The following is a 23,082-nucleotide window of genomic DNA, read 5'->3' as shown; positions in this document are numbered from 1 at the left end:
TCTGGGGTGTCCTCCTTTTATGCTGTTTTTTTCTCTCTCCCACACGCCTGCGTTTTGGTATTGAAGAAAAAGAAGTAGAGAAGAAAAAGCAGTAGCAAAGATGGTATAAGGAATACCATATAATTGAGAATAAGTGGAGCGTGACAAAGTTAAACCGAAGGATTCTTGCTTTTAGGAGGAGAGAAATGTGTTCGAACAGCCAAGTGAAATAAATTTCTGAAAAGTGAATCTTGGCCATTCCATTATAAAACCGTTGATATATTCTGATTCGGGGGGAGGGGGGCGAGATCTGAAGGAATAGCTTGAAAATCAGAGTGAAGAGAGGGTACTAATAAGGCATACTGGGTATTTTAATATACAATTGCTATTTTCCTAATGGAAACTGTAGTCCCCAAAAGACAAAACGGGGTGATTTCCTTTTCACTTGGAATTCCTGTGGCACGGCCTTCACCGTGACATTGTTGGTATGCTGTCAATCCATACAACCCTTACTTACATCTGTCCCCTCCACCATGATTTCTCTTCCACTTGGGTTTTTCCCGATGGCGAGGTCTGACTTCTTAGTCTGCAGTCTGGCTGGGTTGCAGTACCCCATGCTACCAGCAGGTGGCCCCACCTAACTGTGGTACCTCCCTCAACGTTAAGTTACTAAGCATTTCCATTTATGAGTATTTTGTAGCCATAGGATTCTTTTCATCAAATATACTTCGCAGGAAGAAAAAAAACATCTGGCCGCATTCCAGGATTGTAGCTAAGTCTACATCATAAATTAAAAGCTTAGAATATTCTTACATCACCTGTTCCTTGTCTCTCCCTTCTTTAAGTTATAAGGACCTCTGCCACACAAGGAACAGACTGCAAGGCTTAGGTCATCAAAGAAGCTGGTATTTTAGTATTAGTCTCAAGGAAATTTGGAGTAAAGTTAGTATGATTCACTTAATGATCTGTATTAATTAGGGTTACAAGCTCAGAAGGCATTTTGCTAAAATGGCCCTCATTGTAAATTGTACATCACATTAATGTCACATACCAGATTTCAAAATTTATTTTTTGTTTCCTGTTATGTCTCTAGATGCTGGCAGCCACAGTATCTACATGTTGCTTTTTATGCAATCTATTTTTAATTATTTTTTAATGTTTATTTATTTTTGAGAGAGACAGAGACAGAACACAAGCAGGGGAGGGGCAGAGAGAGAGGGAGACACAGAATCCGAAGCAGGCTCCAGGCTCCAGCTGTCAGCACAGAGCCTGACGTGGGGCTCGAACCCAAAAACCACAAGACCATGACCTGAGCCGAAGTCAGGTGCTCAACCAACTGAGACACCCAGGCGTCCATATGCAGTCTACTTTAAATTTCCTAGGCTAGGGGGACCTGGGTGGCTCAGTCGGTTAAGTATCCAACTTCGGCCCAGGTCATGATCTTGTGGTTTGTGAGTTCAAGCCCCATGTCAGGCTCTGTGCTGACAGCTGGAGCCTGGAGGCTGCTTCTGATTGTCTCCCTCTCACTCTGCTCCTGTCCTGTTCACTCTCTCTCTTTCAAAAATAAATAAACATTAAAAATTTTTTTAACTGTCCTAGGCTAGCACCTTAAAAGGTAGTCTAAAGCTACTCTGAAGTTTGCTGGGACCCGTTCTGTCCATCCTCTTTCCCCCTTTGCACGGTGGCCTTGTTGAGGGTCCTTGGATGTCTCTCCATCCCTGACAGAAGTCCTGGCCTGAGGCCCTAGAAAAACCGAGGCAGGACATGAGATCACCAAGGTGCAGGGATGAGATATGGGGAATTCCAGCAGGGGGACCATGGCTAATGGGCCCTGGGTTTTTGGCTTCTAGGATTATTGGAGCAAAGTGGGAACAGTGCCAGATGTTCTGAGAAGAGAGGGCTTAGTATCTGCCTGGTAAAGGTGGCACCACCAACCTGCAGTTAGGCCTTGTGTTGACACTTGATGGCCTTCTGCCAGGGAATTGTAACAAAAAGGAATCTGCTCACTGCATGGTGAAATGACACCGGAATTACGCAGTGTGCAGCTTGTGCAACTGTACCAGTAGCTGTGGGCCAGCTAAAGTGCTCTACAACTTGGGCCAATTGCTTCATGTGATTCCATTAGGTCCCACGGTTACTCTCTAGGCACATTACAAAGGCTTCCAGGAGTCGCCTTCATTAGAAAAGTGTGTGACCCAGGGGTCTGGATGAAAGAACATCTGACCTCTGTTCCTTGTGCCCCACAGGGGCTATTGTAAGGGACCTCGGGTTGCCCACCCTTCTCCGTGAAGTAGCAGGGAATAGAGGAGGGGTGAGAGCCAGGAAGCTGCCCATGATGCGGAACAGAGCTCACCACTAAGTGGCGGTTGTGGGTCAATGGAAGGCCATTTGGCTCGGGCTTCACTTTCCCAAAGGGCCTCCAATTAGGCTTTTGACGTCATCCCCACTGGGGTTACCCTTTGATCACAGAGTCACGATGACAGGATCAAAGGAAATTGCTCACCATATAACAGTACCTTTGTCCCACCGAGAGGGGGCTGGAGGCTTGGACTGCTTGGCAGGGGTCTAGGTCAGACAGAGGGACTGCTCTCTACGGGTGTCCAAGCGAAGTTCAAAGGCCGACCAAGGAAACTATCATCCTGTCTACAAGGAGAAGAGGCCATCTTGCACTAACCCTCTCGATGATGACCAGACCAAGCAAGACCCCGCCCCACCTCAGATAACCTCAAGACAGCTGGAGCAGTGAGAGCGGAGGATGGGAGGGGTCAAGAGCTGGACCACGCCCCTTCCTGTTCTCTCTGGGCTCTCAGAACCCAGGGCTGGGGTGCGCGGGAGGGTAGAGTGTGCCCCTCCCCTCCTCCCCCCCTCCCCTCACAGGGGAGGAGAAGAGTCTAGGTTTGGGTATTAGACTGACATTCTGAAGTAAACAAAACGGACTGTTTTATTAACTGGGATGTTTCCAGGAAGTTAAACAGTCTGCTTGAGATGTTGTTTAGTGATGGGCACAGTCCTTGGAATGAATCAGATTATTTCATGCTTGTGCCCCCAAATGAGTTGAAACTCCACGATTAACAGATTCCAGAAGCTCTTATCCACAATGAAGCATGAGGCCCGGACAAGGAGTGTCGTGGGGAGAGGTCACTTAAGAGTCAGGTTGCAGAGATAATTGGGGCCATTTACTCACAGCCACGCAGCTGGTAAATTGGCAGAGTTGGGATTGAACCCCGATCTGATTCTGCCTCACTGCCCTGTTCTAGCTGCTCAGGCCCCCCACGTTCATAACCTATCCAGACCCAGCATTGCCTGGTATTTTCTAGCTGTAAGAGAGCAGCTTGGCAAACCCAGGAAATAGGAAATCGTTCTAAAGGCAATGTGAAAAGGACTCAGGTCTGCAGCACTTATTAAAGGAATTGATGATTACCAAGTCAATTAGTGTACTATCAGTAAATGCCAGACCGCATGGAGCAGATTTACGAGGTTAATAATGAACTCTGTTTGCCTCTGGGAGATTCTCAACCCCTCGGTCATAATCCTCCAGGTTTATGGCATCGCTCAGAGCTGTGTGGACAACAGCAAATTGCCCACTTCCTCCTGCCCACCCCCACCACTCTGAGGCCCATTCCCTGACGGCCAACATTTGCCTTCAACCTGTCGGGGTCGCTCCAAGGTGGGAAGAGCTCACTGGGGCTGGGGTCTGAGATGGAGAGGATGGCACCTGCCTGCTCTCATCCGTTGCCTCCAGCACGTGGGGGAGCAAAGACGCTGACCTTGAACTAGTACCAGACATTCCCCCCTCAATCTCCTCTTGGTCTCTGTCCCTCTCTGGTGCCCAATTCAGTAACTGGTGACAGGCGGGCCACTTACCTGCCTTACCCGAAGGTAAGGCGGGCTTTACCTTCGTTAAGAGACTTTTGACCTCTTTGCATATGACGGCATGTGTATAAAATCACAGAGATGCACTGACGGCATCAAAGGAAGGTATTCATTCTCCAAATCCAAACCTGCATCCAGTCACCAGCTCACCCGCATGGAGTGCACAAGGTATTGACCTTTAAAATAATATCCTGCAGTTATCTTGAACATCGTTCTCTCCCTCCGTGTGGGTGTAAAGGCATTCATTTGTGGATGTCAACAGTGAAAAAAAACCACACCCAAATTTTGATAATTTTCTTTTGGAAGTTTCTGGAAATATCTAGGTGTCTCTGAAGAGCCCTGCCGTGTGGGGAAGAAAACCAGGGTCAAACTAAGATAAGTCAGGCTCGGGTATGCTCAGACTGCTTTATTCTATGCTCCTTTCGTCCATGGGTTCAAGGCCCCTTGGGATTAGGGTACTCATAGCTATGTTTCCAGCCTCCATTCCCCCGTTCTTGGATAGCTCCTGCCTTGGGCCTCATTTTTAACTGGAGACCTTCCTTGTAAGATCTTCCTTGTAGGGGACCCAGGAACCTCTTCTAAATTTGAAACTTATGGTTGCATAAAGAACTCTTCCCAAGGGGGACAACACAAAAGAGACTCATAAATATGGAGAACAAACTGAGGGCTGCTGGAGGGGTTGTGGGAGGGGGATGGGCTAAGGGGATGGGCTAAATGGGTAAGGGGCATTAAGGACTCTACCCCTGAAATCATTGCTTCACTATATACTAACTAATTTGGATGTAAATTTCAAAAAAAAAAATAATAATAATAATAAATAAATAAATAAATAAACAAAGTAAACCTATAAAAAAAAAAACTCCCCCCTCACCCAACCCCCCCCCCCCGACCCCCCCCACCCCCAACCCCACCCCAGCGCCTCTCTCAAGGTCTGCTCCCTTCTCTGTGGCATTTCTGGCCACCTGTTAGTTTGGGACTAGCTAGCTAGGCAGTTTAGGTCAGGGCCGGGTTGCTTGGTTTCCGCCTGGGTTCCTTAGCTGGGTCAGGACGGCTGCCACAAGGGGGCACCATGAGTCCTGTTCTGGGGCTGACAGTGGCTGCTGACCTTGAGGGAAGCCCTAAGTGGTGTTGCAGCTCCACACACCGCCTCCCTCACCCCGGGCCCCCCCACGCCCGTGCCCTTCGATGCCCCCTCCCTCGAGTCAGCTCTATCTACCCACCCCCTTATCTATCCTCTTGGCCCTGCCTATGAGGTGACCAGGTTGACTCAGTTTTGGGTTCTCCCCATGCAGAAACATTTGCAAGTGAAGTGAGCCATCATCTGTCTTGGGTCTTTAAATGTCTCACGTCTTCGCGTTTGGGGAGACTTTCTGGGTGGAGATGCATCCTTCTGAGACCCTCAGAGCTCACCGGAACCCTCCCATTCTTGGCTCCGCCCTGTGGGATGAAGGGCTGGGTGGCTGCCGGAGGTGAGAAGCTGCCCACAGTTCACCTGCTCTACTTGGTGGGATATGCACCTTTTCTTCTGGCTGGTGACCTCTCACCCCAAATGTAACCTTGAGACGCCTCATGGCTCAGCAGCCCCGATGCTGCACTACAATTTAGTTTCCCATTGGCCCAGGGGAGACACTGTTCCTCATCCTTCCATCTGTCTCTTTAGATGGTACAGGCGGTCACTGTCCAGTGTTACAAGCACAGTCTCGGAGCACAGTTCCCAAGCTCAGCACCCATGACTTTCCAGGTCTCCTGAGATGAGAGTGTTTGCCAAGGGGGCAGAGCTGGCTCATGCTACCTGAGGCTGACACCATAAGGGGCCGCTGGGAGAGAAGAGAGGTCGGCCGGTGGGAATCTGGGATAGAAGTAAAGGAGGAATCAAGGAAGGAGAGCAAAGCGAATCAGTACACATGACTCAACGCCAAAAGGATTCTGCAATCAGAATCTTTTGGTGGGGCGGCTGAGCGGCTCGATCGGTGAAGTGTCCATCTCTCGATTTTGGCTCAGGTCACCATCTCCCGGTTGGTGAGTTTGAGCCCTGCATCGGTTCTCTCTCTCCCTCTGCCCCTCCCCTGCGTGCACGTGCATGTGCATGCACACTCTCCCAAAATAAATCGATTTAAAAGAAAAAAGAATTTTGGGGAAGCACGACCTTCAGGCATCAAAAGATCCCAAGTCAAAGGAAGAGTAAATTATCTTCCTCAAAGCCTGAGCCAGAAAAGACATCTGGGTTCTCTGATAATTAGAAAGTCTGTTTCCAGAATATTCTTTTGCCCTAGCATTCCAGGAATGGAAGTTGTACTGAATCTCAAGGTTTCAGACATAAGCCATTGCACTGTGTGTCCCTTAATATCTGTACTTCTCCTGCTGGGGTAGATGTGAGGGGCCAGAAGACCACAGAACAAACATGGTACTCCTTCCCAGAGCGGAAATGCCATTTAAAGATTTGGAAAGTAAAATATTACTCAAAAGCTTGAAACACAATTATATAATTAAATAGAATGCAACATTCATAGATTTTAAAAATTCAAACTCTCGAAAATAAAGGGCTGCAAGACATACTTTGGTTGAAAGGCTTGAAGACGCTACCTTTCCTAACTTGCTGTGTGGTGTTGGACACATTTCTTCACCTCTCTGAGCCTCAGTTTCCTCAACTGTAGAACATGAGAGATTGGGCTCCGTGATTTCCAAAGCCTCAGGCTTTTCCCTCCTATGCTTGTCTTTTTATTAACTTTACTCATCCCTTATGTATCAGTCAGGGTCCTCTGGAGAAATAGGACCAATTCATATTTCATATTCATTCAAGAAATTGGTTCATGTGATTTTCCCAAGCCTGAAATCTGTGGGGCAGCCACACAGTCCGGAAACTCAGTCAGGAACTTTCGAGGCAGAGTTTATTATTCTTCCAGAAACCTCAGTTTGTGCTTTTAAGTCTTTCAACTGATAGCACAAGGCCCACCCACATTTTTGAGAATGACTTCCTTTACACAAAGTCATCTGATTGTAGATATAAACCACATCTACAAAACATGTTCAGATCAATACCTAGATTAAATAACTCAGTGTTAGAGTGTATTAAGTTGACACATAACACTAGCTGCCATACCTGTGATACACATTTCCAAGCAGGACCAGTTGGTGCTCAGAAGGACGCTAAGCTTGGGGAGCCTGGGTGGCTCAGTCGGTTAAGTGTCCAGTTTGACTCAGGTCATGATCTCACAGTTCGTGGGTTCTAGTCCTGAGCCAGGCTCTGTACTGACAGCTCAGAGTCTGGAGCCTGCTTCAGAATCTATGTTTCCCTCTCTGCTCCTCCCTTGCTCGTGCTCTGTCTCTCTCTCAAAATTGAATAAATATTTAAAAAATATTTTTTAAAAAAGGATGCTAAGTTTAATTTAATTCTCTGCTGTCAAGAGACCTGTTGAAATTTTTTAATTGTTTTGCTCTGGGACCTGTGAACTATATAATCGGTCCTGCTGAAGGGATCGTTCTGGCTCTCATAGTCATGAACTTGGTTCTGGCTGAAGTAACCTCCCTGAGGAAGTCCAAGTGCCCTGGCCGGGTCTTCATGACTGTGCCACTCCCCTGACACTTCTTATCTCTGCTGTTGCTATTTAATGTCCTATGCATGTTAATTTTGTTTCCCTGAACTAGAATATAAATTTCTTCATTGTTTCTGGAATAAGAAATATAGCACATAAAGTTTACCGTTTTGTGTTATTGTTTTATTATTAAGTCTACAGTTCAGTGGCATTATCAAGCACATCCCCATTGTCATGCACCCAGCACCAGCATCCAGACTTTTTAAAAAAAAATTTTTTTTCAACATTTATTTATTTTTGGGACAGAGAGAGACAGAGCATGAACGGGGGAGGGGCAGAGAGAGAGGGAGACACAGAATCGGAAACAGGCTCCAGGCTCTGAGCCATCAGCCCAGAGCCTGACGCGGGGCTCGAACTCCCGGACCGCGAGATCGTGACCTGGCTGAAGTCGGACGCTTAACCGACTGCGCCACCCAGGCGCCCCGCATCCAGACTTTTTAATGGTCTGGAACTGAAACTCTGTCCCCATTAAATATGAACTCCCTGTTCTCTCTCCCCCGCCCCTGGCAACCACCATTCTACCCTCTGTCTCTATGAAGTTGACTACTCTAGGTACCATCTAAGTGGAATCATACAGTGTTTCTTTTTGTGGCTGGTGTATTTCATTTAGCACGATGCCCTCAGGGTTCACCCACGTAGCATAGGTCAAAGTTTCCTTCCTTTTCCAGGCTGAGCAATATTCCATTGCACGTATGTTACGCACTCATTCCTTCATTCATCTAGGGGCAGTTGTGTTGTTTCCACCTTTAGACAATTGTGGATAATGCTGCTATGAACATGGAGTACAAATACCTCTTCAAGGCCCGACTTTCAGTCCTGGGCATATACCCGGAAGTGGAATTGCTGGATCATATGATAATTCTATGTTTAATTTTTTGAGGACCCACCATACTGTTTTCCAGAATGGACGCACCATGTTACATTCCTACCAACGATGTGCAACAGTTTCACTTTCTCCACCTCCTTGCCAACACTTGTTATTTTTTGGAGGTTTTTTTGGTTTTGTTTGTTTGTTTTAACAACAGTGACCCTAATGGGTGTGGTGATATCTCATTGAGGTTTTATTTGCACTTCCTTAATGATTAGGGAATGAACTAATCATTCCTTAATGATTAGTGATGTGGAGCATCTTTTCATGTGCTTATTGGCCATCTGGATATCTTCTTTGGGGAAATGTCGACTCAAGTCCTTTGCCCATTCAAACATCTGTTGTTGTTGTTGTTGTTGTTGAGTTGTTAAGAGCTCCTCACATACCATGGATATTATCCTTTTATGAGATATGAGATTAGCATATAAGTTTCTTGAGGTCAGAAACCTGTCCTAATGTTCTCTTAATCCCCCCAAGCACTTGACAACGCTCACAAAACAATGATCACAAAGTGTGGTAGGTCAGAGGCAAGTTGAAACTAAGTTTGCAAAAGGAATGGGAAGAACATTTTCCAGGCAGGCTCAAGACCCATGAGCTCTGGAGGGAAGCCAGGAAATTAGGGAGCCTCCTGTTACCTGGAGATGAAGAGGAGGGCGCAGAGAGTGAATCAATTCTTGGTCTTTATTTAAAAGAAGGCAAAGAGAGTCCCACTCCCCAGACATCCCCTGAAGCAGCCATGCTTGAAGGTCAGGTGATAGGAGGTCACGGGGACGGGGAGAAACTGGGAGAGGGCAGTCCCAGGGCAGGTGGGCACACACCTGGGCATCTGAAAAACCCTCAAGGGTGACAGGAGGCAGGACACAGTACACAAGACTGCTGTGCCCAGACACACGTTAACGGGGGCCCTGGAGTCACAGACAACTAGCCGGCAGGTGGAAGCTGTGAATGACCGAAGGCCTGCCCTCTTCAAGAAACATAACATTTCAGGGTTTCTCTATTTCCTGGGAAAGAATGTGGTGACTGTAGGTTCGGGGAAGGGGGCTGCCGCAAGGAGATGTAGAGATTTGGGTGCTCTTCCTTGCATGGGGTTGTTGCAGGGATAAAGGAAGGAAGAGAGTGGGGAGCGCTGCCTAGATCCAGGCTCACGGCTGTGGGTGGGAGCAGCTGTGGGTGCCGTGGCAGAGGGCCCGCGGAAAGAGGTCTGCTCCCCATCGGGCCAGTGGGGACATTGAACCTTCAACCTCCTGGAGGTGGACCTGAGGGACGGGATGGGGTTCGCTCGATTTATTCTGTTTCTGCTTCAGTAGAACACCTTCTCCAGATACGCATTCAGGAACATCCCAGTAGGGTCCAGCTTTTCTCGGATGGCACAGAACTTTGAAAAGGCTGGATACATTTTCTCAAAGTCCTTCCGGGTACAGTTGTGGGCCTGTGGAAGCAACCAGACACAACAGACCTTGTTCCCTAGAGCTGACGTTTCAGTGGGGCTGCAAACAGGCAGCCTTGTGTCTGTATGCCTGCACACGTGACCCTCCCATCCCCAGGCACACACACGCGTGAATGCGCACACATGTATCCACTTACCCGCACACACATGCATGCATACAAAATGCATGTACCCATACCTACACATGCATGTGTATGTGTGCACACATATGTTTGCACACACAAGCATGCATGCGAGTACACACATAATGTAAAGACCCAAACAGAAGAGAGGAAGTTCTTGGAAGGTAAAGACAGAAGGTGTTACAGCATTAACAGTAAACTCTGGATTCCCTTTACCACCCCACAGCGTGACAGTGGAGAGGGCTCTGCCCCCAATTCTATTGCTAACTAGTAAGTCCCATCACTTCTGAAGACTCTTAGTTTCCCTATCTGTTAAAGGGGCTCACTGACTCCTGCCTTACCCTGCTCACAGAGGTTTCCATGAGAATCGAATAAAATGAGAGATGGGAAATTTCTCTGAAAACTCTCAGGGAGACTTCACGGAATACAATCACTGAGCTATTGGAACATGAATGTTGGGGGAAGCTGGGCCTGGGTCAGCTTCCTTCCTGTGACTTGCTTAGCCCTTGGAGCCCAACTTCTGAGCCTTGGTCAGGCAGACGAACAGGGAAGAGAGGCGCCCTCTGGTGGGCCCCAAGCTCACAGCAGCTGCCAGGCTGATGGCCCTGTGAGCCACTCCCTGGCAAATCCTACCTTGGCCCAGTGGGGCCTGCCCCCGACCTTCTTCATGATGGTCTCGTAGGCCAGCCAGTAGTCCAGCCGTGGTACGTCCTTGCCATAGGGCCTGGTGGGGAGCAGAAGGAGGTAAGGCCCTGTCCCTGCCCTGAGCCCAACGCAGGGCTCAGACTCACGAACCATGAGATCACGACCTGAGCCGAAATCAAGAGTCAGGTGCTTAACTGACTGAGCCACCCAGGGGCCCCCTTCTCTGCTTAACTTAAACCTGGCTTCAGAATCCTTTTCAACACAGCATTTCAGGCTGTCCGAACCATCAACTAGGGTAGGCACATGAGACGGCATGCAATTGCCGTTGCCTGACATCCATCTCACAAAGGGTGGCTATTCACATGAACATTACCTATGAATTAATATGAATTATTGTAGTACTATTGGGGAGGAAGTGGGAGTTGTAGGAACGCAAGGAAGAGAGACTATTTTCCGCTGCCAGGATCAAGGAAGTCTCGCTAGAGAGGGCAGCATCTGAACTGGCCTTGAAGGAGGGTCTTTCTCAGCTGAGGGGCTGCCTCCCCCAGCCCCACCGCTCCCAGCGAGCCAGTCACCTGTACATGATGATGTTCATGTAGCAGCTGTCCCTCTGGAAGCAGGGGCTCAGCAGGATATCATCCCCCCGGGTGAAGCGCACCTCCACGGGAAAGTGGGCCACCATCTTGGGGTGGGTCTCCAGCACTGCCTTCAGTTCCAGCAGCGCCTCCTTGGTCTTCTCTCTGCACACAGCCCAGGGGGGCAGAACCCGGGCCTCGGGAAAGGGCCTCTGGGAGCCATCACACGAGGCTCTGCATGCCTGCCCCCCTCCCCCAGGGACGGGGGGGGGGGGCTCCCGGCTTCTAGGAGGCCCACGCTTAGCGGTTGCTCTCAAAGTCCTCCGCGTGGAAATGGAGCCTCTGAGTGTCTCCGCTGGAGAGCTGCCTCCTGCTCCTGGGCCTGCCCTGGGCCCCCCACCCAGTCAGGGGCTCCTCTCAGGTGTCCGGCCCCAGCTGCCCCCCACCCCGGGCCTCTTCCTTTTCTGACAGAGTAAAATCAGTCTGATTCCAACACTTGCGCGTGTTCTAATATTCCCGCTGGGAGAGTGGTGCCCCAGCCCTTGAACACTGTAACAGAGGTCTCGCCTAAGCCCTGGGCACCGCTTCCCCCCTGTTCCTGGAGAGAGACAGAGAGGGGACCATTCAGAGAGAAAGCTGGGGCTACAGACCTCACCTAGGTTCTTACCTGGGCTGCCGCCCAAGGCAGAGTCCCGGCCCCTGGCATGCTAGGTGGGCGCCGCCCCTCGAGGGACTGAATGCAGGGGACAGCTCTCCAGAGCAACTAGAAGCCGGGCAGGAAGCCCCACACTCCGCGCCCGAGCCTGTCGTGACCCACCTCTGGGCTGCTGTCCCCGTAGACGTAGAACAGCTTGGCACAAGGGTGCCGGAAGGGGGCTCAGCCTCCAGTTTGCCCCCTACTCATAATGGATAGGTAGGACCAGGAGCCTGGTTGGCAGAGCACGCATCAGGGCTGCGTGGGGCACCCTTGAAGGGGGTCCCTTGGACACTGACCCCGCCCCCTGCAGCCCGGCCGGCGCGCCCCCTACCTGGGGATGGCCCAGTCCTGGACGTGCTGCTTGAAGCGGCACTCATAGGTGAAGATCTCGTGGCTGAGGTTGCTGCTTTCCCTCTTCCTCGTGAACAGGAGCCAGAAGAAGAAGCGATTGATCCAGCCCACGAGGCCTGGCAGGAAGGAACTGGAGGGGGCGGGGCAGAGGGATGATCAGTAATCATACAATCCAGCACTTAGTGAGTGCCGCCTGTGTGCTTACAAACCTTGTGGGGGGAGCGGGGGGGCGGGGGGCGGCAGGTTCTGTCCAAACCTCTGCCACTCCCGCCTATCTGCGGCTTGGAAACCTTCCTGGGGATGCAGATAGCATTCCAAATCACCCTCCCAACACTTCCAGAAGCCACTTCTGGATCGCCCCCGTGCATGCCACTACCCTCCTGGTGAGGGCTAGCTTGTTTTCAGTGTCTGGGGTTTTTTCCTTCTTAATTGTGGTAAAAAAAAAATTTGCCTAACATTAAATTTGCCATCTTAGCCATTTTTAAGTATGAGGTTTAGCACTAAGTGTTACGTATATCCACGTTGCTGTGCAAGGAATCCCCAGAATCTCACAAAGCGAAACTCTGTCCCCAGTAGACAAGTCCCCATTCCCCTGCTCCCCCTGCCAGCCCCTGGAGACCCCGATTCTACTATCTGTCTCTATGAATGTGACTGCTCTGGGGGCCTCGCGGAAGTGGAATCACACAGTATTTGCCTTTTGTGACTGGCTTATGTCACTTAGCATAATGGCCTTAAGGTTCATCCATGTTGTAGCCTGTGCCAGAATTTCCTTCCTTTTTAAGGCCAAGTAAGAGGCCATTATAAACGTAGACCTCATTTGGTTTATCCACTCCTGCACTGGACACTTGGGCTTGCCTCCACCTTTTGGCTATTAAGAATAATGCTGCTGTGAACATGGGTGTGTAAATATGTCTTTAAGACCCTGCTCTTTTTATATATATAATATAATTTATTGTCAAATTGGTTTCCATACAACACCCAGTGCTCATCCCAACAGGTGCCCTCCTCAATACCCATCACCCACCCTCCCCTCCCTCCCACCCCCCCATCAACCCTCAGTTTGTTCTCAGTTTTTAAGAGTCTCTTATGGTTTGCCTCCCTCCCTCTCCGTAACTTTTTTTCCCCCTTCCCCTCCCCCATGGTCTTCTGTTAAGTTTCTCAGGATCCACATAAGAGTGAAAACCTATGGTATCTTTCTCTGCCTGACTTACTTCACTTAGCATAACACCCTCCAGTTCCATCCATGTTGCTGCAAATGGCCAGATTTCATTCTTTCTCATTACCAAGTAGTATTCCATTGTATATATAAACCACAATTTCTTTATCCATTCATCAGTTGATGGACATTTAGGCTCTTTCTATAATTTGGCTATTGTTGAAAGTGCTGCTGTAAACATTGGGGTACAATGCCTCTGTGCATCAGCACTCCTGTATCCCTTGGGTAAATTCCTAGCAGTGCTATTGCTGGGTCCTAGGGTAGGTCTATTTTTAATTTTGTGAGGAACCTCCACACTGTTTTCCAGAGCGACTGCACCAGTTTGCATTCCCACCAACAGTGCAAGAGGGCCGCCATTAAGACCCTGCTTTCATGGGGCACCTGGGTGGCTCAGCCAGGTGAGTGTCTGACTCTCGGTTTCTGCTCAGGTCATGATCCCAGGGTCAGGGGATCGAGCCTCATGTCAGACTCTGCACTGAGCGTGGAGCCTGCTTGGGATTCTCTTTCTCTCCCTCTACCCTTCTCTCTTGCTGTTGCTCACATTTTGTCTAAAAACAAAACAAAACAAACAAACAAAAAAAACAAAAACCAGGGAGAGAGAGAGAGAGAGACCCTGTTTTCAATTCTTTTAGAGACGCACCTGAAGAGGACATCAGCCCCGAGGCTGGTTATAGGGGCCTGTCCAGTCATCCCACTCACGAACCCAGCTCCTGCCAGCTCGGGGTCCTGGGAGCTGAACTGGCTCTAATCATGCCAGCTGTAGCGTGTGCCTCTCCTGGAGTCACTCAAGACTCCTGGTAACGAGGCTTAGTTGGACTTCTCCCTCCCGGCGGGTAGCCTCTTGTTAGAGCCACGCTCCCCAGAGGCCTGTCCCTGGTCTCATCCCGGCCGCCTCATTGTCCATCAAAAATCCATTCCAGGTGCTCAGAGCACCTCATGGGGGTTACAGAGAACAGCAGACCCAGGCCCTTGCACCTTGCCGCTTAGTGGGGGCACCAAGAGCCTTTGTGAGAAGGGAGGGAAGTGATGTCTAGTAAACAACCCAATTGTTGCTAGTGGCTCTACTTTATGTACTTGCAAACCACAGCTCAGAGAGGCTGAGCGATTTCCCCAGAGTCACACAGCAGGGAAGTGAAGGTATGGATCAGAGTCCAGGGCCCCTTGAGTCCAAAGCTCATGCTCTTCCCCTGGCCCCAAGCTGCCGAGTTTCCGGGGACTCAGAAAGGGTACATGGGTACTTGCTTCAGGGGTGGGGTAGGAGACGGATGCTGTCTGTCTCAAGGCAGATGCTCTCTGGTGTCTCAGAGGCCAGCTGGCTGTGGTGGGGCTTCCACTGGCCCCCAGGAGTAGGGCTGTTCTAACCACAGGAGCTGAGCTTGGCCTAGGCCCTGGGTCACCCCCAGGGACCTGTTCCCAACCGACAGCCTGCTTTTCTGTCCTGGTCAGCTATGGCCACCGTCATCACTCCCACAGTGGACCACTACTAAACTCCTCAAAGACAGGCACCAAGCTTTTAATGTGGCATTTCTTACACAAATATCTAGGGGCCTCCTCTAGGTGCCAGGCATTGCTTGGGGCACTGGGGATCAAGTGTGACAGGACAGGCAGGGTTCCTGACCTTGCAGGGATACAGTGAGTCTTACTGTGAAGAAGCCGTTAAAACTACCAAGTACAATCTGTTATTCGCCATTCATTCCCGCACCTCCGGCACACGGCTGAGTGTGCACCCCAGAGCTGAGGGGGTGAGTCTGGGTGGATACGGTTTCCAGAAGCACCTAAGCCAAAGCCCCACGGGCTGAACTCAGAGGCTGTGGAGCTCTCACAGAGCACCCACTCGGGCCGGGAAGTGGCAGCTGTGATTTAGAGCCCAATTTATTTGCCCACTCACTGGGATCGGGCTCCACAGGCACACGCACATAAAGCTGCTGAGAGGCTGTGATAGAAGCTAGAGAGAAAGCCTGGTGGGGCATTTTCCACTCTCACTCCCACCCATAATCTGCTGGATCGTGGTCCCCAGGCCGGCTTCCTCCTTGTCCCTTGCCTGCCCAGATGCATTAAGTCCTGTGTTGAGTTTCTCTCTCCTAACACCTTCCAGGCAGTTAGTCACCCCAATGTGAGTCCCATCCATGCGCCTGTAGCTCCCCTACCCTGAGGAGACCCGACGCCAGGTGCCAAAGGTCTCAGCCACGTCCAGGACCGACAAGAACTCCAGCTAGTTTCCCAGGTCCTGTCATCAGTGCCACCTTTGATGGGCTCTTATGCCCTTTCAGTAGGCAAGGATTTCTTACGAAGACACCGTCCCAAAGGTAAAACAACAAACAGCTAGATTTCACTATACTAACATTAAATACATCTAACACTAAAATTTTTTTTTAAAAGCCATAAAAGTGAAAGACAGAACAAACAGGGAGGTATTTCAGCCCAGAAACAGAGTGCTCAAAATATATACATAGAACCCTACAGCACAATAAGAAAAAAATACCCACCCAATTTTTAAAAAGGGCAAAATACATGAACAGGTGCTTCATAGAAGAGAAATCTAAAGGATCAATATACTAAAAAACCACACAACCTTACAAGTAAGCATGGAAATAAGAATTAAAAACCACAGTGAGATACTATTTAATACACGTCACATGAAAATGTAAAATTTCGATCTCGACCAGCTTGTGGGGCACAGAGAATCCTACAGTGTGCGGCGAGGTCACTGGGCATAGCCACTTGGGAGAACAATTTGATCTGATAAGCCTGAAGATACTCATGCTCGATGACCCAGGAATTCCACTCATGAGTATACTCAAGACAAAAAAAAAAAAAAAAGCATCAGGAGCAGTGGTTGAGAATCCTCACAGCAATATGGTTTGTAATGGCAAAAGAAAGAAAGAAAGAACGAAAGAAAGAAAGAAAGAAAGAAAGAAAGAAAGAAAAGAAAGGAAAAGAAAAGAAAAGAAAAAAGAAAAAAAATCTTGGAAATAACCCAAATACCCATTATTAGGAATATGGATTAAAAAAAAAAAGAATATGGATAAACGCATTGTGATAAATGCATACAGTGAAAAATGACTGATCGTTATATATCACAGCTATCCATATCAACATGGATAATTATCACTATCGAAGCTGAATTAATTACCAAATTTCTGATTTCAAGATTCATAAAACTAAAATACAAATAAATGCAAGGGAGTGATAAACATAAAGTTCAGGGTAGTGATTACTTCTTGGTTACCCCCTGGGACTTCATAAAGACCATTCCTGGGGTGCCTGGGTGGCTTAGTCGGTTGAGTGTCTGACTTTGGCTCAGGTCATGATCTCGCAGTTCGTGGGTTCGAACCCCATGTCGGGCTCTGTGCTGCCAGCTCAGAGCCTGGAGCCTGCTTCAGATACTGTGTTTCCCTCTCTCTCTGCCCCTTCCCCGCTCATACTCTGTACTCTCTGTCTCTCAAAAATGAATAAACGTTAAAAAAATTTTAATGTAAAGACCATTCCAATTGTACTCATGTTGTTTCATTTCTTAAGCTGGTGTGGTGGTAACCATGTGGATGCTTATTACATTACTCTTTTTTTTTTAAGAGAGAGAGAGAAAGTGAGTGGGGGAGAGGGAGAGAGAGAGAGAGAGAGAGAGAGAGAGAGAATCTTAGGCAGGCTCCACACTCAGCACAGAGCCCAACACAGAGCTCGATCCCACGACCCTGGGACCATGACCTGAGCCGAAATCAAGTCAGACACTCAGCCGACTGAGCCACCCAGGCGCCCCACGTTATTCTTTATATTTTAAATATATGTTTTCTATATTATTTTGTATGTATAAAATATTTCAAAAAATTTTTATATCATGTCATTCCATGTCTTGGCAGGATATAAAGTTACCATTCAAGAACCCATGAAACCTTCCCCATCACTGAGAGTTACGTGTCTACCAGCAGACATGGAGTCTGAGCATAAGCCTAGATGTCAGGCTGAGAAGGGGGTAGAAAACAGGACATTATGAGATTTACATCACTTGGAGGTCAAAGAGTGGGACGCGGGCACTGGCATTTTATAAAAAGCTCCCCAGGTGATTTGAATGTGTAGGCAGCGTTGAAAAATCACTGCCCTAGACCCTAATTTACATGCATAAAGGCCAGGGTGTTATTCTTTTGGTGGACCGCATCCTCAACAGCATATGGCAGATGCTGGAAGAAGGTACCTTGCATTCCTACCTGATCCAGAGCAGGAACTCCAGTAAATAGAATCCAATGGCATAGTCCCAAAACCAGTTGGCTGAAGAGGAGGGGGGCTGGGGAGAAGAATCTGTAATCAGTTCAGGGCCGGAGCTCAGCTGCTTTCTGACCTATTATCATAGTGTCCCCCTACAGGGAGATGTGTCCAAGAGTGGCTGCATGTGTGTGTAGAGGGGGTGACCCACCTGCCAGGACAATCGAAAGCCTCACTTCTTGGTGACCCAGCCAATTTGCATGCCCCACCCCTTTCGTTTCCTGCATATTTATGTCTTTAGGTATGTTTTTATTTTGCACAAGATGACGATGTGCATCCGTCCCTCCCCTTCTGAGCCCCGGAGGCAGGTGTCCAGCGATCACCATTTACAAACCCCATGCCAGCCCGTAACACACAGTAAGTGTCATCGCTTTTGCCTGACGTGGCCCATCAATGTTCATCCTAGTTGATGGTTTTGTGTTTTTCTGCTGAGAAGCAGCTCATTGGCTAAGGACGTGGGGGAGACACAAAACTGTTGCTTTCCTCACCTGTCCAGGTGGGGGTGGGCAAGACAGGGGCGTTGGAGGGAAGGTGGAGGTGGTCCGAGGGATAGCCCAGCTGCCTGGTACTCTACCTTATCCTAGCCTGGCCTCCCCACACCTCTGCTCCCCTCTCCCGCATCTAGGCTGTCCCCTGACCTCACTCCCGCACATCCCTACCTGTGGTCACATTAGACCCTTACTGGGCCAACTCTCCTTCCTCCTTCCACCCTGCTGCCTCGCCTGCTTCTGTCCTCACACTCAGTGATGCCCACCTTCCTTTTCCCTCTCACGCCTCACTGACCACCCGGGACAAGGACAAAGGTCCGCCACCCTGGGGACTACAGGCTGTGCGTGAGGACGGGACTGATGCTGTCGCTACCTTGTTGGTGTGGTCCTGGTAGATGACGCTGACGTTCTCGCTGTGCGGGAACCAGAGGAAGCGGAAGTATTCGGATTTCTTCAGGTGGCTGTCCAGGTTGTCGAGAACCTGACCTCGGCAGAAGGCAAAGGGAAAGACGGCGTGGGTCCAGGCTGATGGTGGGAAAGTACTGGAAGTCAGGGCCTGCGGGTGCCTCAGTTTCTCCCCAGCAAGAGAAAATACTTAAAATTGTCCTAGCGTCGTCAAATGGCATGGAATGTGGCTTGTAATAGGCTGGACATCAGTGGTCCTTTTGCATGGTGACTTCCCCCAACAGCTTAGAGGATAGAGATGGTTTATTTGTCCCAGCTTGAACAATTCCTAGCGGTATGAGTTTGAGTAAGGTACCTGACACCTCTGTGCCTCAGTTTCCTCATCCGTAAACGAGGACTAATAATAGTACCCCTGTCAGGACTGGCATGAAGATAAAATGCGCTAATGCCTAGAAAGTGCTCACGATGGTGTCACGAACATGGTAGGCACCGCATAGGCGTAAGCTGTTGCTGCTATTATTACCCTTCCATTGTCATTCACTGTCACCATCATCGTCCTTTATCTCCATACTGCCTAATACATCACAGGTCCTTAAGGAAGTGAACAGGAGAAGGGCGCCTGGGTGGCTCAGTCGGTTGAGCGTCCGACTTCGGCTCAGGTCATGATCTCACAGTCCGTGAGCTCGAGCTCCGCGTCGGGCCCTGTGCTGACAGCTCAGAGCCTGGAGCCTGTTTCAGATTCTGTGTCTCCCTCTGTCTCTGCCCCTCCCCTGCTCATGCTCTGTGTCTCTCTGTCTCATAAATAAATAAAAACATTAAAAAAAAAAAAAAGAAATGAACAGGAGAATCTTGCTCTAATATGGCTCATTATTGCACTCCTAGAGATGAGATCACGGGGCAAATCATGTCTCCCTAAAACCTATCGAGCGGATACAGGACAATTCCTGAGCCAAAGGGTAGACAGATTTGGTATTTGATGGGAAGCTGGGGGTTGGGGAAAAGCACCACTGGTCTTGGGGTGAGTTCCGGGTTCAAGTCCTGGTCTGCAGCTTACCAAGCTGCATGACCTAGGAGGAGCCATGTACCTGAGCTTTGGTCTTCCCGTCAATAACATGTGGGCACTGGTGCAATGAAATAGATAATCTACATCAAAGCTCCCAGGATAGTGACTGTCATGTGGCATGTGCTCGAAGAACAGTTTTGGTTCTGGATTTGACCAATGCTAGCACACACACATCTAGTGTTCCTGTCCTATCCCCCCGAAGTCCTTAGCCGTGACTTCCAGAAAGCCCTTTGAGGCCTCTGGGTAGCATCTCTCCATCTGTAGAATGAAGACAGTAATACCCCTTCCTTCCTTCCTTCCTTCCTTCCTTCCTTCCTTCCTTCCAGGGCTGTTGTGAGGAGCAGGGGAAATCAGGGGTTTGAAAGCACTGTAAACTCAACATGTGAGGGAGGGAGCAGGAAAGACGGAGGAAAAACAACAATAACACAGCAGCTTACTGACCAAATGCACTATGGGGAATTGGGCACCCAGCAGAGAAAAATGGCCGGATCCAATCACGGGTCAAGACAGTGTCCAAAGAGGTTGGTACGCTCGAGGGAGAACAGCCATTTCCACCGTCTGGCCAGGAAGGGAGGTGAAGCCAACATGAAGCACTGAGATGAGCCCCTCTAGAACTTACATGTGGGGTGTCTGAGAGCAGCGGGACTTTGGAATTCTGGGTCTCTGCCACGACTGTCGGGGAGGCCCCCTGACCAGCTCACCAGGGAATGGTGTAGCCGGGGACATGGAGACTGGTGGATGATTGTTGCATTCCAGTGATCTGCCTGTCGTCCTCCCCCTCTCCCACCCCACCCCAATCTGTTGGTCACCCTGTTGTACTTCTGCAAATGCCTCCCCAGTCTTCTCCTGAGACCCATTGCTGCTGCTGTGAGATAGTCCACACCCTTCTTACCCATCATCCGTACTCCTGCATTCGCCTCATAATATGCCCCCTTTCTCATCTCTCCAGACAACTTCTACAGAGCATATGCAAAACACAGCTCAGAAATCCCCAGCAGCTCTCTACTGCCTAAAGAATAAAGCTCACACCACTTAGTTCAGCATCCGGGACCTCCGTCCACAAACACTGTCTGATATGGCAGCCCCTGTCCACAAGTGGCCATTGAGCACCTGAAAAGTGACTTATCCGAACTGAGATGGATGTAACTTAAATGCTCCTCATAAAGCCATCTCCTCCCCTTCTAAGTGGCTTCTAATTATATTGCATCCATCCCAGAATGACACTGCAGCTCTTGAAGCATCCGTCTCTGAAATTGGTCAATAGTCTCTTATGGGTCAGGGACTATCTCGTCCATCTTTGGTCCCTGCCAGCACAGAGATCAGCAAAATTTTTCTGTAAAGAACGAGGCAATAAATATTTTAGACTTTTGGGGCCCTATGGTCTCTGTTGCAACTATTTAACTCTGCCACGGTAGCATGAAAGCAGCCATAGACAATACATTAGCAATGAGCGTGGCTGTGTGCTAATAAAACTTTATTTACAAAAACAGGCAGTGAGCCAGAGTCTGCCTGCAGGCTCTAGTTTCCCAACCCCTTGCCTTAGAGCTGCTGGCACAATGCCTTGTACAGAGAATGCCGGAGGACACTATCATTCCTTACTTGAAGAGAAAGGCCTTTCGTGCCATGCTGGAGGCTCAGGAAAGGTTGAGGAAGAAACTCCAGAGCCCCTATCACTATCACTTCCATCCTGACAGGGCAATGGACCCATGGTCCACAGGACTGTCCTGTGGGAAGCCTCTGGGCAGAGCTGACGTTCCCCTGGGAGAGCCAGGAATACAGCCTGGTGACTTGGCCTGGAGGGTGGGGCTGGGACACTGGAAAGGAGAAAACCCCCATCTCCTCACGTTTAGCATCCTGGGCCATCCCACTCTATTGCCCAGAATCCAGCAGCAAATATAATGGCGCCCTTCTCAGCTCTAAGAGGTTTATGTCCAGCCTTCTTTTACCTAGAATGGAGTGACGAGAGTCACGAGAGTCACCCCATTACATTTTGTGCCTCTGTCCTGACACTGGTCATTCTTTTCCTCCCACAGTAAAGAAACAAGGCATGTCTCCCCCCGCCACCACCACACACACAAAATTATAAGCTTCTAGAGGCATGAACTATGCACGATTGAGCTCTGGACTCTCCGTTACCCCTAACTTAGCACCAGGTTGGCCGCTGGATGGTGGAACAACCTTGGGCCCCACCCCACTGTGGATTAAACTCTCTCCTTCAGCACCCACAAACCACCCTAACTGGAGGAGGACTGTTCCTAGGATCCTTGATATGACTTGTGTCTCCTGGGAGCACCGTCATAGACCTTTGGGTCCCAGAGGAGTCTCTTCCTTGACACATTACTGGCATGAAGGGTTCTGGCAAGTTCTGTCCCTCCAGATTTAGTCCTTGTGGCACTGCTGAGTTGGCTCCCAGGAAATGGCTCTCAGGCTTGTGAGCAGAGGGTTTCCAGTGTGATAGCCGGGGATTACCTGGCATCAGCTGACGGCCACCCCAGACAGTGGTCAGCATCTGGAAGCTGCAGCAGGTTCCAGATGCTGACCACGACGGTGACACACTGGGACCAATACTGCTTCCTGGGGCGCTGCAGGAGGGCTGAGGCAACAGCCAGCTGCACTCATCACATCTCATTATAGTTTGGGTGACATAAAGGGCAAAAGGTTGACAATAATTTCTAAAGTCTTCATGCCTTCTAACCGGTTGTGATTCCATGCTGACCCAGCTGCAAGAGTCAGAAATGCTGAGACTTTGTCGAAAAGCTGTGAGGGTGGCCTCTTTCTAGGCACCACAAAACTGGACAAGACTTCTTTCCAGCTCTAGAAACTGGATTCAGTTCTAGAGCTGGATTCCAGTTCTAGAAACGCTGATTCCAACTCTCCCTGGGGTCCGGCAATGACTCCTTCCCCTCATGTGGCTTTGAACAGCCTTCAGAAATCATGCGGTGATGTATTTAAGAGAATCAGTAATGGGAAGCACAGACTTGACAGACCACCGCACAGCACAGGTGGGAGGAGTTGGTGAAAATCCCAGAAAAAGGTGGATTTTTAATACATTGCCGATCAACCGACCTTGAGTAACCTTGTATTGAACACTCCCATGTGTTCTGTGGATGCTGGGGAGCCAGAGACTTCAGATAAAATCCCTGCCCTCCAGAATGCTAATCATCGAGTAGCAAAAGGGAGGGGGACCGTTTCAAGAGACGGTGGCAAATGGTCATGAGCAAAACAGAGTAACCAGCACCTGTCACCTGGAAAGTCAAGCAGTGACTCAGATTCTGGGATCTACTCACAGAGCAGGTGTCAGGAGGTAGCATTCTCTAGAAATAAAGCCAGTGGGGGTTCCTCTCACTAAGGCCATTAAGAAAGCAAGGGCAGAGCGTTCACCTGCTGTGTTGCCTTGAGTCCTGGCAACAATCCCATGGGGCCAGTCAAGCTCTTATCCTCACCACACACTCAAGGAATCCAAGCTCAGGTGAGTGAGGAGATTTGTCCAAACTCATAGAAGG

General features: G+C 49.4%; 1 protein-coding gene across 1 annotated transcript in view; it reads right to left on the bottom strand.

Moving 5' to 3' along the window:
* Nucleotides 1-8,975: 8,975 nt before the first annotated feature.
* The window catches only part of LOC121022590 (L-gulonolactone oxidase), a 37,804-nt gene continuing 23,697 nt past the window's right edge, over nucleotides 8,976-23,082 (bottom strand). The window contains exons 7-12 of the mRNA XM_040463863.1: nucleotides 18,485-18,592; nucleotides 17,569-17,645; nucleotides 12,131-12,280; nucleotides 11,103-11,267; nucleotides 10,516-10,606; nucleotides 8,976-9,742 (exon numbers count right to left, since the gene is read on the bottom strand). Of these exons, the coding sequence (XP_040319797.1) occupies nucleotides 9,614-9,742; nucleotides 10,516-10,606; nucleotides 11,103-11,267; nucleotides 12,131-12,280; nucleotides 17,569-17,645; nucleotides 18,485-18,592 (720 nt within the window). The 3' untranslated portion in view covers nucleotides 8,976-9,613. The remainder of the gene's footprint in view (nucleotides 9,743-10,515; nucleotides 10,607-11,102; nucleotides 11,268-12,130; nucleotides 12,281-17,568; nucleotides 17,646-18,484; nucleotides 18,593-23,082) is intronic.

The sequence above is a fragment of the Herpailurus yagouaroundi genome, unplaced genomic scaffold (genome assembly GCF_014898765.1).
Source record: "Herpailurus yagouaroundi ecotype Mexico unplaced genomic scaffold, PumYag 28, whole genome shotgun sequence".
Taxonomy (NCBI): Eukaryota; Metazoa; Chordata; class Mammalia; order Carnivora; family Felidae; genus Herpailurus; species Herpailurus yagouaroundi.
The sequence above is the reverse complement of the archived record's forward strand: the minus strand, read 5'-3'. Positions and strand labels throughout refer to the sequence as shown.